Here is a 15,971-nt window from a genome sequence, read left to right as displayed (position 1 = left end):
GGTAAAACTGCCCAGGACCTAGAAAGAGAGGTCAGGGACATGCTGGCTTTGGGGGTGATCCAGCTGTCTTCCAGCCCTTGGGCCTCGCCAGTGGTGCTGGTTCCCAAAAGGGATGGGTCAATCCGGTTCTGTGTGGACTATCGAAAGCTCAATGCCATCACCGTATCTGATGCCTACCCCATGCCCAGGCCTGACGAGCTGCTAGACAAGCTGGGAGGTGCTCGGTACCTCACCACCATGGATCTTACCAAGGGCTACTGGCAAGTGCCGCTGGACGCAGATGCCAGGCTGAAATCGGCCTTTATCACCCCTCTGGGGCTCTACGAGTTTCTGACCCTGCCCTTCGGCCTCAAGGGAGCGCCGGCCACCTTCCAGCGCCTGGTGGATCAGCTACTGAGGGGGATGGAGAGTTTTGCTGTGGCGTATATTGACGACATCTGCATCTTTAGCTGGGCCTGGGAGGACCACGTGTCCCAGGTTAAACGAGTGCTGGACCGACTCCGAAAGGCTGGGTTAACCGTAAAGGTTGAGAAGTGCAAGGTGGGGATGGCTGAAGTATCTTATCCGGGCCATCGGATGGGGAGCAGCTGCCTAAAGCCAGACCCAGCCAAGGTGGAGGTGATCAGAGACTGGCCCTCTCCCCAAACCAAAAAGCAAGTCCAGGCCTTTATTGGGATGGCGGGGTACTATCGAAGGTTCGTGCCCCACTTTAGCGCCATAGCCGGCCCCATCACTGAGCTGTGCAAAAAGGGGAAGCCAGACAAGGTGATCTGGACCGAGCAGTGCCAGCAGGCTCTCCGGGAGCTGAAGGAGTCTCTGGTTAGTGGCCCAATTCTGGCAAACCCAGATATTGACAAGCCCTTTATGGTGTTCACCGACGCCTCAGACACGGGACTGGGGGTGGTGTTAATGCAGGAGGATGAAAAGGGGGAGAGATACCGCATCGTGTACCTGAGCAAGAAGTTGCTACCCCGGGAGCAGAACTACGTGGCCATCGAGAAGGAATGCCTGGCCGTGGTGTGGGCCCTTAAGAAACTGGAGCTATATCTCTTTGGGCGACACTTCACCGTGTACACCGACCACTCTCCCCTGACCTGGCTGCACCAGATGAAAGGAGCCAACGCCAAGCTCCTGAGGCGGAGCCTGCTCCTGCAGGACTTTGACGTGGACGTGGTCCATGTGAAGGGAAGTGCCAACCTGATAGCGGACGCATTGTCCCGGAGAGGGGGCCCTGAACTTCCCCAGGTCACTTGGCAGAGTGACCCTTCTCAGTTCAGTTTCGAAGGGGGAAGAGATGTGATGGAGTAGGGGCTGTCTGTGTGGGGAATGGGAGAGCCGGGGAGGACTTTAGGTGAGGGACAGGACCTAAGCCTGTAACCTTTGCCAGGTAGGGCGGGAGGGGGTCAGCACTTTTGCCCGGGAAGCCAGAGAAAAGAAAGGGACCGGCTGGAGGAAGTTAGTTCAATTTCGGTTTTAGGCTGGGTGTTTGGAATTCAGGGAATCTCAAACTGGGAACTAAGCTTCCTGGACCCCAGAAGGGCTTGATCGAGGGGTCCTGGTTGTGCCTCCAAACTCTGCTGTAACCTGCATTCCTGTTGTCAGATAAACCTTCTGTTTTACTGGCAGGCTGAGAGTCACTGTGAGTCCCAGGAAGAGGGGTGCAGGGCTGGACTCCCCCATACTCCATGACACTACCCCAGTACAAAGGGCTTGGCAGTGTGAGGGATGGGGTAAGCTGTCCGTGTGTGAGGTCCCTGTGTGGCTGTAGCTACCCCAGTACGAAAGGCTCGGTGGTGTGAGGGACGGAGTAGGATGTCCAAGTGTGAGGCCCCTGTGTAGATGTAGCTACCCCAGTACGAAGGGCTCGGCGGTGTGTGGGACGGAGGTAAGCTGTCTGGGTATGAGGTCCCCGTGTGGCTGTAGCTACCCCAAAGCGAAGGCCTCGGCGGTGTGAGGGACGGGGTAAGCTGTCCAGGGGTGAGGCCCCTGTGTGACTGTAGCTACCCCAGAACGAAGGGCTTGGCGGTGTGCGGGACGGGGTAAGCTATCTGGGTATGAGGCCCTTGTGTGGCTATAACTACCCCAGTACAAAGGGTTCGGCGGTGTGAGGGACGGGGTATGCTGTCCAGGTGTGAGGCCCGTGTGTGGCTGTAACTACCCTAGTATGAACGGTTCGGCAGTGTGAGGGACGGGGTTAGCTGTCCAAGTGTGAGGTCCCTGTGTGGCTGTAGCTACCCCAGAATGAAGGGCTCGGCGGTGTGACGGATGGGGTAAGTTGTCCTGGTGTGAGGCCCTTGTGTGGCTGTAATTACCCCAGTACGAAGGGTTTGGCAGTGTGAGGGATGGGGTGAGCTCTCCGGATGTGAGACCCCTGTGTGGCTGTAACTATCCCGGTACAAAGGGCTTGGCGGTGTGGGGGACAGGGTAAGCTCTCGGGGTGTGAGGCTCCTGTGTGGCTGTAGCTACCCCAGAACGAAGGGCTTGGCGGTGTGCGGGACGGGGTAAGCTGTCTGGGTGTGAGGCCCCTGTGTGGCTGTAAATACCCCAGTACGAAGGGTTCGGCTGTGTGAGGGATGGGGTACGCTGTCCAGGTGTGAGGCCCCTGTGTGGCTGTAACTACCCTAGTACGAACGGTTTGGCAGTGTGAGGGACGGGGTTAGCTGTCCAGGTGTGAGGTCCCTGTGTGGCTTTAGCTACCCCAGAATGAAGGGCTCGGCGGTGTGACGGATGGGGTAAGCTGTCCAGGTGTGAGGCCCTTGTGTGGCTGTAGGTACCCCAGTATGAAGGGTTTGCCGTTGTGAGAGATGGGGTGAGCTCTCCGGGTGTGAGACCCCTGTGTGGCTGTAACTATCCCAGTACGAACGGCTTGGTGGTGTGCGGGACAGGGTAAACTCTCCGGATGTGAGGCCCCTGTGTGGCTGTAGCTACCCAGAACGAAGGGCTTGGCGGTGTGCGGGACGGGGTAAGCTGTCCAGGTGTGAGGCTCCTGTGTGGCTGTAACTTCCCCACTACGAAGAGTTTGGCAGTGTGAGGGATGGGGTAAGCTGTCCGGGTGTGAGGTCCCTGTGTGGCTTTAGCTACCCCAGAATGAAGGGCTCGGCGGTGTGACTGATGGGGTAGGCTGTCCAGGTGTGAGGTCCCTGTGTGGCTGTAACTACCCCAGTATGACGGGCTCGACAGTGTGAGGGACGGGATAGGCTGTCCAGGTGTGAGGCCCCTGTGTGGATGTAGCTACCCCAGTACGAAGGGCTTGGCAGTGTGAGGGACAGGGTAAGCTGTCTGGATGTGGGGCCCTTGTGTGGCTGTAACTACCTTAATATGGAGGGCTCGGCAGTGTGTGAGACAGAGGTAGGCTGTCCAAGTGTGAGGCCCCTGTGTGGCTGTAGCTACCCCAGTACGAAGGGTTCGGCGGTGTGTGGGATAGGGGTAAGCTGTCCGGGTATGAGGCCCCTGTGTGGCTGTAACTACCCCAGTATGAAGGGCTCGGTGGTGTGAAGGACGGGGTAAACTGTCCTGGTATGAGTCCCCTATGTGTATGCAGCTACCCCAGAACGAAGGGCTTGGCGGTGTGCGGGACGAGGTAAGCTGTCTGGGTATGAGGCCCCTGTGTGGCTGTAACTACCCCAGTACGAAGGGTTCAGTGGTGTGAGGGACGGGGTAAGCTGTCCAGGTGTGAGGTCCCTGTGTGGCTGTAGCTACTCCAGAACGAAGGGCTTGGCAGTGTGCGGGACGAGGTAAGCTGTCTGGGTATGAGGCCCCTGTGTGGCTGTAACTACCCCAGTATGACGGGCTCGACAGTGTGAGGGACGGGATAGGCTGTCCAGGTGTGAGGCCCCTGTGTGGATGTAGCTACCCCAGTACGAAGGGCTCGGCAGTGTGAGGGACAGGGTAAGCTGTCTGGATGTGGGGCCCTTGTGTGGCTGTAACTACCTTAATATGGAGGGCTCGGCAGTGTGTGAGACAGGGGTAGGCTGTCCAGGTGTGAGGCCCCTGTGTGGCTGTAACTACCCCAGTATGACGGGCTCGACAGTGTGAGGGACGGGATAGGCTGTCCAGGTGTGAGGCCCCTGTGTGGATGTAGCTACTCCAGAACGAAGGGCTTGGCAGTGTGCGGGACGAGGTAAGCTGTCTGGGTATGAGGCCCCTTTGTGGCTGTAACTACCCCAGTACGAAGGGCTCGGCGGTGTGACGGATGGGGTAAGCTCAGGGCCAGCTCCAGGCCCCAGCGTGCCAAGCGCGTGCTTGGGGTGGCATACCGCGGGGGACACTCTGCCAGTTGCCGGGAGGGCGGCAGGCGGCTCCGATGGACCTCCCACAGGCGTCCCTGCGGAGGATCCACTGGTCCCACGGCTCCGGTGGAGCGTCCACAGGCGGCGAAATGGCTGGAGCCAGCCCTGGGTAAGCTGTCCGGGTGTGAGACCCCTCTATCCCAGTTTCACTGTGGCCAGTAGGGAGTCACATCCTAACTGACTTAGGAAATCTATTTGGAGCCGGCTCCAGGCTGGCACGCTTGTCAGGCCTCATCTCCGCTGCGGCTTTTGCGATAGTGCAGCTTACCAGATGGACAAGCCCCTGCACCCTCCTGGCCTGTACCTCCCAGTGGGCCTCAGGGCAGGAGCAGCTGAAGTGTCCCGTTTGCCCCTGGGGAGAGCCTGCTCTGGCCTGCAGCTCACAGGGCCGGGGGCAGAGGACAGAGAGCAGAGCGAAGGCCGGGCCCCCATCACTTCCAGGCCCGGGGCTAGCGGAGCCCTGGCCTGCCCCAGGCCCGGCCCCTCAACCTCCCTGCTGGCTCCGGAGCTGTGCAGTTGGCTCCCTGCTTTTAATAGAGAACTGGGAAGGCACATTATGGAGATGAGGGTGTTATTTGCATAACGCTAATTAGGTAATTACAAATCATTTTGCTATGAGATGAAGCGTGTGCTGTGACATAATGTTTATTAGTCATTCCATTCGGCCTTGCGTACTTCAGTCGTTCGCGGCACTAACTGCTCAAGTTGGGCAATAAACGGTAAATCTGGCTTCTGGGTGCAGAGATGGGACACGTACCCCGTGCGAACTCTGGGTGCGAGCATCCCACGCCCAGGCCCCCTGCGGGGAAACTCCCACCCCAGCACCAAGGAGTCCCTCAGCTGGGCCCCCCTCCCCCATCCCTGCACACACGCACCAGGGAGACCTTCAGCAGGACCCCCCCACACCCACCCAGCAGGGAGACCCTGAGCAGAGCCTCCCCCACCCCCGGCAGGGAGACCTTCATCAGGGCTCCACCTGGGAGACCCTGAGCAGAGCCCCCTCCCCCCCACATCCACCCACCCAGGGCCGGCACTTCCATTTAGGCGGCCTAGGCAATAGCCTAGGGTGCCAGGATTATTGGTGGGCGGCATTTTGCTGGAGGGGGCAGCAGGCGGCTCCGGTGGAGCTGCCGCAGTCGTGCCTGCGGACGGTCGGCTGCTCCCGTGGCTCCGGTGGACCTCCCGCAGGCACCACTGCGGCAGCTGCACTGGAGCCCTGGGACCAGGGCGCGGGGCGGCGCGCTAAAACCCCTAGCGCCGGTCCTGCACCCACCAAGGAGTCCCTCAGCAGGGCCCCCCTCCCTCACCCCTGCACACACCCACCAGGGAGACCTTCATCAGGGCCCCACCTACTCACCCACCCACCAGGGAGACCCTGAGCAGAGCCTTCCCCACCCCCACCAGGGAGACCTTCATCAGGGCTCCACCTGGGAGACCCTGAGCAGAGCCCCTTCCTCCCCCCACCAGGGAGACTCTAAGCACAGCCCCTTCCCCCCCACATCCACCCATCCACCAAGGAGGCCCTGAGTACATAAGAACGGCCGCACTGGGTCAGACCGAAGGTCCATCCAGCCCAGTGTCCTGTCTGCCGCCAGTGGCCAATGCCAGGTGCTTCAGAGGGAATGAACAGAACAGGGAATCATCAAGTGACCCATCCCTGTGTCGCCCATTCCCAGCTTCTGGCAGAATAGCCCCCCTTGCCCATGGCACACCCTAGGGAGTCCCTCTCGCAGAGGGGTTACTGCTCCCCCCCCCAGCAGCTCCACTGGATCAGCGCTGGGCCCCCCCGGCTGAGTTGCCATGAGGGGCAGATCTGGATCCTGATCTCCTAAGAGAACATGGGCCGGCACAGTGACCCCATCACCACCCCCTGTGCCTCTGCAGTGACCCCATCAACCCCCCCGACCGGCGCAGTGACCCCATCACCACCCCAGTGCCTCCGCAGTGACCCCATCAGCTCCCCCCAGGCCAGCGCAGTGACCCCATCACCTCCCCCCAGTGCCGGCGCAGTGACATCATCACCACCCCCTGTGCCTCTGCAGTGACCCCATCAACCCCCCCGACCGGCGCAGTGACCCCATCACCACCTCCTGTACCTCCGCAGTGACCCCATCAGCTCCCCCCAGGCCAGCGCAGTGACCCCATCACCTCCCCCCAGTGCCGGCGCAGTGACCCCATCACCACCCCCCGTGCCAGTGCAGTGACACCATCACCACCCCAGTGCCGGCACAGTGACCCCATCACTATCACGCCTCGGGCCGGCGCAGTGACCCCATCACCACCTCCTGTGCCTCCGCAGTGACCCCATCAGCTCCCCCCAGGCCAGCGCAGTGACCCCATCACCTCCCCCCAGGCTGGTGCAGTGACATCATCACCACCCCAGTGCCGGCGCAGTGACCCCATCACCACCCCCCATGTCAGTGCAGTGACACCATCACCACCCCAGTGCCGGCACAGTGACCCCATCACTATCACGCCTCGGGCCGGCGCAGTGACCCCATCACCCCCCCCACAGCCCCCATCCCGGTGCAGTGACCCCATCACCCCCCCCGGCCCAGCGCAGTGACCCCATCACCCCCCCCTCCGGGCTGGTGCAGTGACCCCATCACCCCTCCCAGGTCGGTGCAGTGACCCCATCACCCCCTCCTCCAGGCCGGTGCAGTGACCCCATCACCCCCCCCCAGCCAGCACAGTGACCCCATCACCCCCCGGCCTGGCACAGTGACCCCATCACCCCCCCCTCCTGGCTGGCGCAGTGACCCCATCACCCCCTCCTCCGGGCCGGTGCAGTGACCCCATCACCCCCCCCAGCCAGCACAGTGACCCCATCACCCTCCGGCCTGGCGCAGTGACCCCATCAACCCCCCCTCCGGGCTGGTGCAGTGACCCCATCACCCTTCCCAGGTTGGTGCAGTGACCCCATCACCCCTCCTCCGGGCCGGCGCAGTGACCCCATCACCCCTCCCAGGTTGGTGCAGTGACCCCATCACCCCCCCTCCGGGCTGGCGCAGTGACCCCATCACCCTTCCCAGGTTGGTGCAGTGACCCCATCACCCCTCCTCCGGGCTGGCGCAGTGACCCCATCACCCTTCCCAGGTTGGTGCAGTGACCCCATCACCCCCCCCAGCCAGCACAGTGACCCCATCACCCCCCGGCCTGGCGCAGTGACCCCTCCCTTCTGTTCCAGAACAAGACGAGTCGTTCGAGTTCATCATCGTGTCGCTGACAGGCCAGACCTGGCTTTTTGAGGCCTCGACGTCCGAGGAGCGGGAGCTGTGGGTCCAGGCCATCGAGAGCCAGATCCTGGCCAGCCTCCAGGGCTGCGAGAGCAGCAGGAACAAGGTGAGGGACCCCTCTCTGCCCAGGCAGGCAGGTGCCCCACTGTGCCCCACCCTGCCCTGCGTGGGCTGACACCTGCCCCACCACGGGCCCTCCTGTCAGCGTCTGCTCCAGTCACCCCTACGCAGGCCAGGCCCACACCACCCTGGCTGGTGCCGGCCCCCACCCTACCTGGGTTGGCTCCTGCCCCACAGCCCCTGCACCCCCACCCCGGTAAGCGTGTGCCCCACTGGGTCCTGCCTAGGCTACTTCTTGTGTACCCTCCACACCACCAGGCTGGTGCTTGCCGCCCTGCGCCCCCAGCCCTGCCTGGGCTGGCATCACTCACCCATCACTCTCCTGCCCCTCATGCCCTGCCTTGGCCAGGGACAGCTCTCCAGCCCCCAGTGCTGTCTGCCCCTCTGGTGCTCATCTGAGCACGGCCCTGGCGGCTGCCCGGTGGGCTGGTCTTGAGGACAACAATGAGAGGAGACAGGCCCGGGGGGCCAGCCAGCCCCTAACGACTCAGGGGGTTGCCCTTCCTGTCCCAGGCTCGGCTAGGCAGCCAGAGCGACGCACTGGCCCTGCAGACGGTCCGCACTGCACGTGGGAACAGCTTCTGCGTGGACTGCGACGCGCCCAGTGAGTGATGCTGCCTGAGGATGGGGCCCTCCCGCCCTGCTCAGGGAAGGGGGGTTTGTGCCCCACAGGGCCTCCCACCCTACCCTAGGGGCCTCACTTCTCCATGGGATCTTACTGCCCAAGAGAGGCAAAAAATGTGGGTCTCTGGATCCCTGTGGGGCTGGTGACTCTGCAGGTTTGGGGAGGGACATGTGGGTCCCGGCAGGGCTGGTGCCCCTGAGGGTGGAGAACGGGCTTGTGGGTCCCGGCAGGGCTGGTGCCCCTGGGGGTGGAGAACGGGCTGGTGGGTCCCGGCAGGGCTGGTGCCCCTGGGGGTGGAGAACGGGCTGGTGGGTCCCGGCAGGGCTGGTGCCCCTGGGGGTGGAGAACGGGCTGGTGGGTCCCGGCAGGGCTGGTGCCCCTGAGGGTGGAGAACGGGCTGGTGGGTCCCGGCAGGGCTGGTGCCCCTGAGGGTGGAGAACGGGCTGGTGGGTCCCGGCAGGGCTGGTGCCCCTGGGGGTGGAGAACGGGCTGGTGGGTCCCGGCAGGGCTGGTGCCTCTGAGGGTGGAGAACGGGCTGGTGGGTCCCGGCAGGGCTGGTGCCCCTGGGGGTGGAGAACGGGCTGGTGGGTCCCGGCAGGGCTGGTGCCCCTGGGGGTGGAGAACGGGCTGGTGGGTCCCGGCAGGGCTGGTGCCCCTGGGGGTGGAGAACGGGCTTGTGGGTCCCGGCAGGGCTGGTGCCCCTGGGGGTGGAGAACGGGCTGGTGGGTCCCGGCAGGGCTGGTGCCCCTGGGGGTGGAGAACGGGCTGGTGGGTCCCGGCGGGGCTGGTGCCCCGGGGGTGGAGAATGGGCTGGTGGGTCCCGGCGGGGCTGGTGCCCCTGGGGGTGGAGAACGGGCTGGTGGGTCCCGGCGGGGCTGGTGCCCCTGGGGGTGGAGAACGGGCTGGTGGGTCCCGGCGGGGCTGGTGCCCCTGGGGGTGAAGAACGGGCTGGTGGGTCCCGGCGGGGCTGGTGCCCCTGGGGGTGGAGAACGGGCTGGTGGGTCCCGGCGGGGCTGGTGCCCCTGGGGGTGGAGAACGGGCTGGTGGGTCCCGGCGGGGCTGGTGCCCCTGGGGGTGGAGAACGGGCTGGTGGGTCCCGGCGGGGCTGGTGCCCCTGGGGGTGGAGAACGGGCTGGTGGGTCCCGGCGGGGCTGGTGCCCCTGGGGGTGGAGTACGGGCTGGTGGGTCCCGGCGGGGCTGGTGCCCCTCGGGGTGGAGAATGGGCTGTTGGGTCCCTGGGGCCTCTGCTAACACCCCGTGCGCTCACCTTCCACCCTCCAGACCCCGACTGGGCGAGTCTGAACCTGGGCTCGCTGATGTGCATTGAGTGCTCTGGGATCCACCGTAACCTGGGCACCCACCTGTCCCGGGTGCGCTCCCTGGACCTGGACGACTGGCCCGGCGAGCTCATCCTGGTCATGACGGCCATCGGCAATGCGCTGGCCAACGCTGTCTGGGAAGGGGCGGTGGAGGGCTACCAGAAGCCGGGACCCGAGAGCAGCAGGTGAGGGGCTGCAGTGGGGAGCTCGTAGGCAGATGGGGGCAGCGGGAGGCAGCTCCGGGGGTCTGCAGCTGGGAAGCCCTGTCGGCCCCAGGGGCTGGGTGTCTCCCTTGGGGGCAGGTGAGTCCGGCTGGCAGGTGCTGTGGCTGCCCTAGTGCTGGCTGGCTGTGGAGTGGAAGGGGTTAACGGCGACAGCTTGCCGGCGCCTGCCTGTGGGTCTCAGGGGTGCTTCCCTTTCAGGCCTTGTCTGTCCCTATCGGAGCGTCTCTCCTGTCACTCATCCCGCCACCCAGACAAGAGCCCATTCTGCGCCTTATCAGCGGCTCGGCGCGGGTCAGGGGGCAGCGGCAGTGAGCATGCTCCACGCGGGGTATTGATCGCTGCCTGCCAGATGCAGATGGATAGAATGGGAGCAGATAGCAGGGCGCACGGCGCACATCGATCTGCCGGGCCCGGCAGCCCCAGGCAGCCCGGCTGGCGGCTCAGCCTTTGTCTGCACCAGCCGCGACGGCAGCCGCGATAACGCTGCCCCTTGTGGCACCGGGCAGCTCCACGCAGCAGCTAACCTTTCCTTGCCACGGGCCGGGCCCAGCGCGATGGAGACGCTCCAGGGAACTGCGCCAGCAGGAGGGGCATGAGAGTGCCGAGCGGGGGGACACTGGGCACCAGAGCTGAGAGGAGGCACGTGGGGCACGAGAGCTGGGGCGAGGGTGCCCTGGGCATGAGTGCCAAGGTGGGGGTGCACATGGGGCACAAGAGCCAGGCAGGTGCATGTGGGGCATGAGTTCTGGGGAGTGTATGTGAGGGGCACCAGAGCTGGGGTTGCACAGGGTGCACAAGCACAGGGGGTGAAGGGCTTGAGGAACAGAGGTCTGCCCTTGGGGCACAAGCGATGCTGCACAGTGTAGGGGACACAAGTGCAGGGTGGTGTGGGGCACAAGCCGCCCCTGCCATGCGGTGCCCCATGACACGGGTGCCCCGGGGAGGGGTCCCTCCCTGCAGGGAGGACAAGGAGTGCTGGATCCGGGCCAAGTATGAGCAGAAGCTGTTCCTGGCTGCACTGCCGCACTCGGATGTGCCCCTGGGGCAGCAGCTGCTGCGGGCCGTGGTGGAGGACGACGTGCGCCTGGTGGTGATGCTGCTGGCCCATGGCACCAAGGAGGAGGTGAACGAGACGTACGGGGACGGGGACGGTCGAACGGCGCTGCACCTCTCCAGCGCCATGGCCAACGTTGTCTTCACACAGCTACTCATATGGGTGAGGAGAAACCCCTCGCTGAGCCCGGTCCCCGGCTCCGGTCCCCCCCAGCCCCTCGCTGAGCCCGGTCCCCGGCTCCGGTCCCCCCCCCGCCCCTCGCTGAGCCCGGTCCCCGGCTCCGGTCCCCCCCCGCCCCTCTCTGAGCCCGGTCCCCGGCTCCGGTCCCCCCCCGCCCCTCGCTGAGCCCAGTTCCCGGCTCCGGTCCCCCCCAGCCCCTCGCTGAGCCCGGTCCCCGGCTCCGGTCCCCCCCAGCCCCTCGCTGAGCCCGGTCCCCGACTCCGGTCCCCCCCCCCGCCCCTCGCTGAGCCCGGTCCCCGGCTCCGGTCCCCCCCCCGCCCCTCGCTGAGCCCGGTCCCCGGCTCCGGTCCCCCCCCAGCCCCTCGCTGAGCCCGGTCCCGGCTCCGGTCCCCCCCCCGCCCCTCGCTGAGCCCGGTCCCCGGCTCCGGTCCCCCCCCGCCCCTCGCTGAGCCCGGTCCCCGGCTCCGGTCCCCTCCAGCCCCTCGCTGAGCCCGGTCCCCGGCTCCGGTCCCCCCCCCCACCCCTCGCTGAGCCCAGTTCCCGGCTCCGGTTCCCCCCAGCCTGTCACTGAGCCCAGTTCCCAGCTCTGGTCCCCCCCTGCCCCTCGCTGAGCCCGGTTCCGAGCTCCGGTCCCCCCCCAGCCCCTCAGTGAGCCCGGTCCCCGGCTCCGGTCCCCCCCCGCCCTCGCTGAGCCCGGTCCCCGGCTCCGGTCCCGCCCCCCCGCCCCTCGCTGAGCCCGGTCCCCGGCTCCGGTCCCGCCCCCCCGCCCCTCGCTGAGCCCGGTCCCCGGCTCCGGTCCCCCCCAGCCCCTCGCTGAGCCCGGTCCCCGGCTCCGGTCCCCCCCCGCCCCTCGCTGAGCCCGGTCCCCGGCTCCGGTCCCCCCCCGCCCCTCGCTGAGCCCGGTCCCCGGCTCCGGTCCCCCCCAGCCCCTCTCTGAGCCCGGTCCCCGGCTCCGGTCCCCCCCAGCCCCTCTCTGAGCCCGGTCCCCGGCTCCGGTCCCCCCCAGCCCCTCTCTGAGCCCGGTTCCCGGCTCCGGTCCCCCCCCGCCCCTCGCTGAGCCCGGTCCCCGGCTCCAGTCCCGCCCCCCGCCCCTCGCTGAGCCCGGTCCCCGACTCCGGTCCCCCCCAGCCCCTCGCTGAGCCCGGTCCCCGGCTCCGGTCCCCCCCAGCCCCTCGCTGAGCCCGGTCCCCGGCTCCGGTCCCCCCCAGCCCCTCGCTGAGCCCGGTCCCCGGCTCCGGTCCCCCCCAGCCCCTCGCTGAGCCCGGTCCCCGGCTCCGGTCCCCCCCAGCCCCTCGCTGAGCCCGGTCCCCGGCTCCGGTCCCCCCCAGACCCTCTCTGAGCCCGGTTCCCGGCTCCGGTCCCTCCCCGCCACTCGCTGAGCCCGGTCCCCGGCTCCGGTCCCCCCAGCCCCTCTCTGAGCCCGGTTCCCGGCTCCGGTTTCCCCCCACTCCTCGCTGAGCCCGGTCCCCGGCTCCGGTCCCCCCCAGCCCCTCGCTGAGCCCGGTTCCCAGCTCTGGTCCCCCCCAGCCCCTCGCTGAGCCCGGTTCCCAGCTCTGGTCCCCCCCAGCCCCTCGCTGAGCCCGTTTCCCGGCTCCGGTCCCCCCCAGCCCCTCGCTGAGCCCGGTTCCCAGCTCCGGTTCCCCCCAGCCTGTCACTGAGCCCAGTTCCCAGCTCTGGTCCCCCCCTGCCCCTCGCTAAGCCCGGTTCCGAGCTCCGGTCCCCCCCCAGCCCCTCACTGAGCCCGGTTCCCAGCTCTGGTTCCCCCTGCCCCTCACTGAGCCCACAGCACCCCCTTTCTGCCCCCTCCCATTGTTGATCTCCTGCACCAGGCCCTTTCTAAGTCTCACAACTCCTACCATTTCCTGAAACCCACATGGGCTCCCCTTCCTGGCCTGCCTCACTCGCATTGCATGGCTGTCCTGCCGGCAGCCGCCCGGTGCTGCCTGGCACTGACCAGCTGCCCTGGTGTGTTCTCTCCCTGTGCAGTACGGGGTGGACGTGAAGAGCAGGGACGCCCGTGGCCTAACGCCCCTGGCATACGCCCGGCAAGCTGGCAGCCAGGAGTGTGTCGACATCCTCCTGCAGCATGGATGCCCGAGTGACAGCTCTGTCAGTACGCTGACCCCCAGCCTGCCCCGCCGCAACGCCAACAACTCCTGCTCGGCGTCCCCGGCTGAGCTGGGCTCCAGCCCCAGCGTCCTCTAGCCATCCTGCCGGGCCGGCCTCCTGCTCCGAGCCGCGAGACAGTGGGGGGCTCCCGGCCCCGCCAGACACTGCTGTTGGTGCCAAGGATCTCACAGGAGCAGTGGGGCTGGCATGGTGCACCCTGTGGCCAACACCGCAGCTGAACTGCTCCACGCACAGAGGTGCCCTTGCAAGAGAAGGGGTTTCCCTGCATTGCACCCCCATCCCGTATGGGGAGGCAGTTCCTATGCACCCCCCCCCCGCTCCCCACCTGGTACAGACAGTCCCTGTGTGCTCCCCCTCCCCCCCGGTACAGAGAGACAGTCCTTGTGTGCCCCCACCCGGTACAGAGAGACAGTTCCTGGCTCCCCTCTACCTGGTACTGGGACAGTTCCTGTCTGCCCCCCTTCCCCCCGGTACAGAGGGACAGTCCTTGTGTGCCCCCACCCAGTACAGAGAGACAGTTCCTGGCTCCCCTCTACCTGGTACAGGGACAGTTCCTGTCTGCCCCCCTTCCCCCCGGTACAGAGAGACAGTCCTTGTGTGCCCCCACCCGGTACAGAGAGACAGTTCCTGTCTGCCCCTACTGCCCCCTCAGTTGTTACAGAGACAGTCCCTGTGTGCCTCCTCCACCCTGGTGCAGAGAGACAGTTGCTGTCTCCCCCCACTACCTGGTACAAGGACAGTTCCTGTCTGCCCCATCCCATACATGGAGGCAGTTTCTGTGCACCCCGACCCAGTACAGAGACAGTTCCTATGTGCCCCCCACCCTGTACAGAGAGACACTCCCTGTGTGCCCCCGCGCCCACCCCGTCAGTACATGGAGGCAGTTTCTGTGCATCCTCCCCTGCCCCCCCATGGGTGCCAGGCTCGGGGGGCTGCATGCATATTGGCTGGCATCACTGGAGGACGGAGCCCAGCTCCGTGCTGTGGCCTCGCTGCTTCCTCTGCCTACAACTGCAAAGGGAATCGCCCTCCTGGGCATCCGCGGCCCCTCGTTTGCAAGCAGGAGAGGAGAGGGACTGACCCGCTCTGGGACCCTCCTGGCTGTGTCTGTTCCCCTGGAGACTCCTTGGCCTTTCCCATGGCTCGTGTCCAACTCCTGCTGCCCTGCCAGGGGGCTGGTCTCCGGCTGAGTCTGGGGAGGGGAGATGGGTTCTCTGCTGGCCTGGCCCGAGCCTGCACCACGTGCTGGGCCCTCAGACTTGGGACACCGCTTCTGGGGTGGCTCCGCTATGCATGTATAAAATGTACATTGGAAATATTTATATGGACGCGCTGTAAATACTGGTTCTTTGCCCTGTGTGTGACCTGCAGCCCAGGAGATAACGGCCAATAAAGCTCCCTCCTCCTGCCAGCCCAGCCTCTCTGTGTCCCCCCACCCCGGACATTCAGCCCGGCCCGCAGCCCTGATGGCCAGCAGTGGCACCAGGCCCTCACGTGCTGAGGCCTCGGCTTGTCCATCGCCCTGGGCATGGAAGGGTGCAGCCAGGAGGCCTGGCACAGGGGTGCGCCAGGTGTAGATGTGGTGAGCAGGCGCTCTGGGGCCTTTTGCGAATGCCACGAGCCCTCCCACCCCCCCCCACTGCACAGGCAGGGCTGTGGGCTGTCACTGCACATCCATGATTGCACAGCCCAGGAACAGGCAAACACCTGGGCACTAGAAGCTGTGGCTGGGTCAGCGGGCTGCACCAGCTCCGAGGGAGCCAGCGAGCCCAGGGAATTCAGAGACCCTGAACTGGGAACAGACGAGCAGAGCAAAGGGAATGGTCGTTACAGGCCAGAGGCTGCCAAGCACCCACTAGACTCTGGAAGGGCCAGTCAGGGGACCCTGGGTAACAGGATGGGAGCTAAATCCAGCCCTGTGATTGGGAGAGCGAGGCAGTGCCGGGCAGGAGGGGAATAGGAGCAAATGGGGGAGCTGCTAGCCAACTGTAAGCCCCTCCGAGGGCTCTAGGTGGCAGGCAGGGGTCACGGGGTCACTTCTGGAGGTGGGGGCCTCACAGCTGGGCCTTAATTTGCCCAGGGAGGGCAGGAAACACTGGCCCCAGAGCGGCGTTGGGCTGAGGCAGGAGGAACTGCTCCATTGCGCTGCTGCACTGCTCGCATGAATGTAACCTGTCGGTTACTGCAGCTGGGCAGCCAGTGCTGGCGATCAGCGCACGGGGCCTCTCTGCCCGGCTAACTGGCTGAACCAGTCATGGGCCGGCCCTTGCAGAGCTCCCTGGCATGGCAGTGCCCAGCTGACACCTCTCCAATCTGGGGTCCCACGGCATGTCCTCTGACTGCCCTTGACCCATCACAACAGTGGTGCCAGGTGAGAAGCTCCTGGAGCAAGAGGGGACATGAGGCCCGTGGTTTTAGCCTTCAGATGTGCCCGTAAGCCGTGACCCAAACTAAACTTCAGCTGAGGCTCCACGAGGCTGGGCTGCGCCTTCGTTTCTGCCTCTGAGACTGGGAACCATTGAGGGCAGCGTGGGTGCAGGCCCCCCGCCCCGGGCATGCCTGCGGCACATACCACACAGCTGCAGCAGGAGCCTGCACCTTTCCTGGGCAGGGCACGATACCCAGTGCTAGTGAGGATGCAAGGGGCCACGCAGGGAAGACGTGGCCACCCAAGGTGCTAGGGAGATGGAGCAGTGATGGGGTGAGGGAACGTATGTGGGGCTGAGCCAGCCACACAGCCCCTCACAGCCATTAGCCTCCAGGGCCTCCCAGGTCAGCGCCAGGGGCCCATCCC

General features: G+C 65.9%; 1 protein-coding gene across 2 annotated transcripts in view; it reads left to right on the top strand.

The window, feature by feature from the left end:
- Window positions 1–13,717, top strand: part of AGAP3 (ArfGAP with GTPase domain, ankyrin repeat and PH domain 3) — a 228,033-nt gene extending 214,316 nt beyond the window's left edge. For both annotated transcript variants that reach the window (XM_030546568.1, XM_030546569.1), the window contains exons 14-18: window positions 7,477–7,631; window positions 8,159–8,249; window positions 9,552–9,774; window positions 10,774–11,029; window positions 13,034–13,717. In XM_030546568.1, coding sequence (XP_030402428.1) covers window positions 7,477–7,631; window positions 8,159–8,249; window positions 9,552–9,774; window positions 10,774–11,029; window positions 13,034–13,252 — 944 coding nt within the window. In that variant the 3' untranslated portion in view covers window positions 13,253–13,717. The remainder of the gene's footprint in view (window positions 1–7,476; window positions 7,632–8,158; window positions 8,250–9,551; window positions 9,775–10,773; window positions 11,030–13,033) is intronic.
- Window positions 13,718–15,971: the final 2,254 nt, after the last annotated feature.

Source organism: Gopherus evgoodei, unplaced genomic scaffold (assembly GCF_007399415.2).
Source record: "Gopherus evgoodei ecotype Sinaloan lineage unplaced genomic scaffold, rGopEvg1_v1.p scaffold_47_arrow_ctg1, whole genome shotgun sequence".
Classification (NCBI taxonomy): Eukaryota; Metazoa; Chordata; order Testudines; family Testudinidae; genus Gopherus; species Gopherus evgoodei.
The sequence above is the reverse complement of the archived record's forward strand: the minus strand, read 5'-3'. Positions and strand labels throughout refer to the sequence as shown.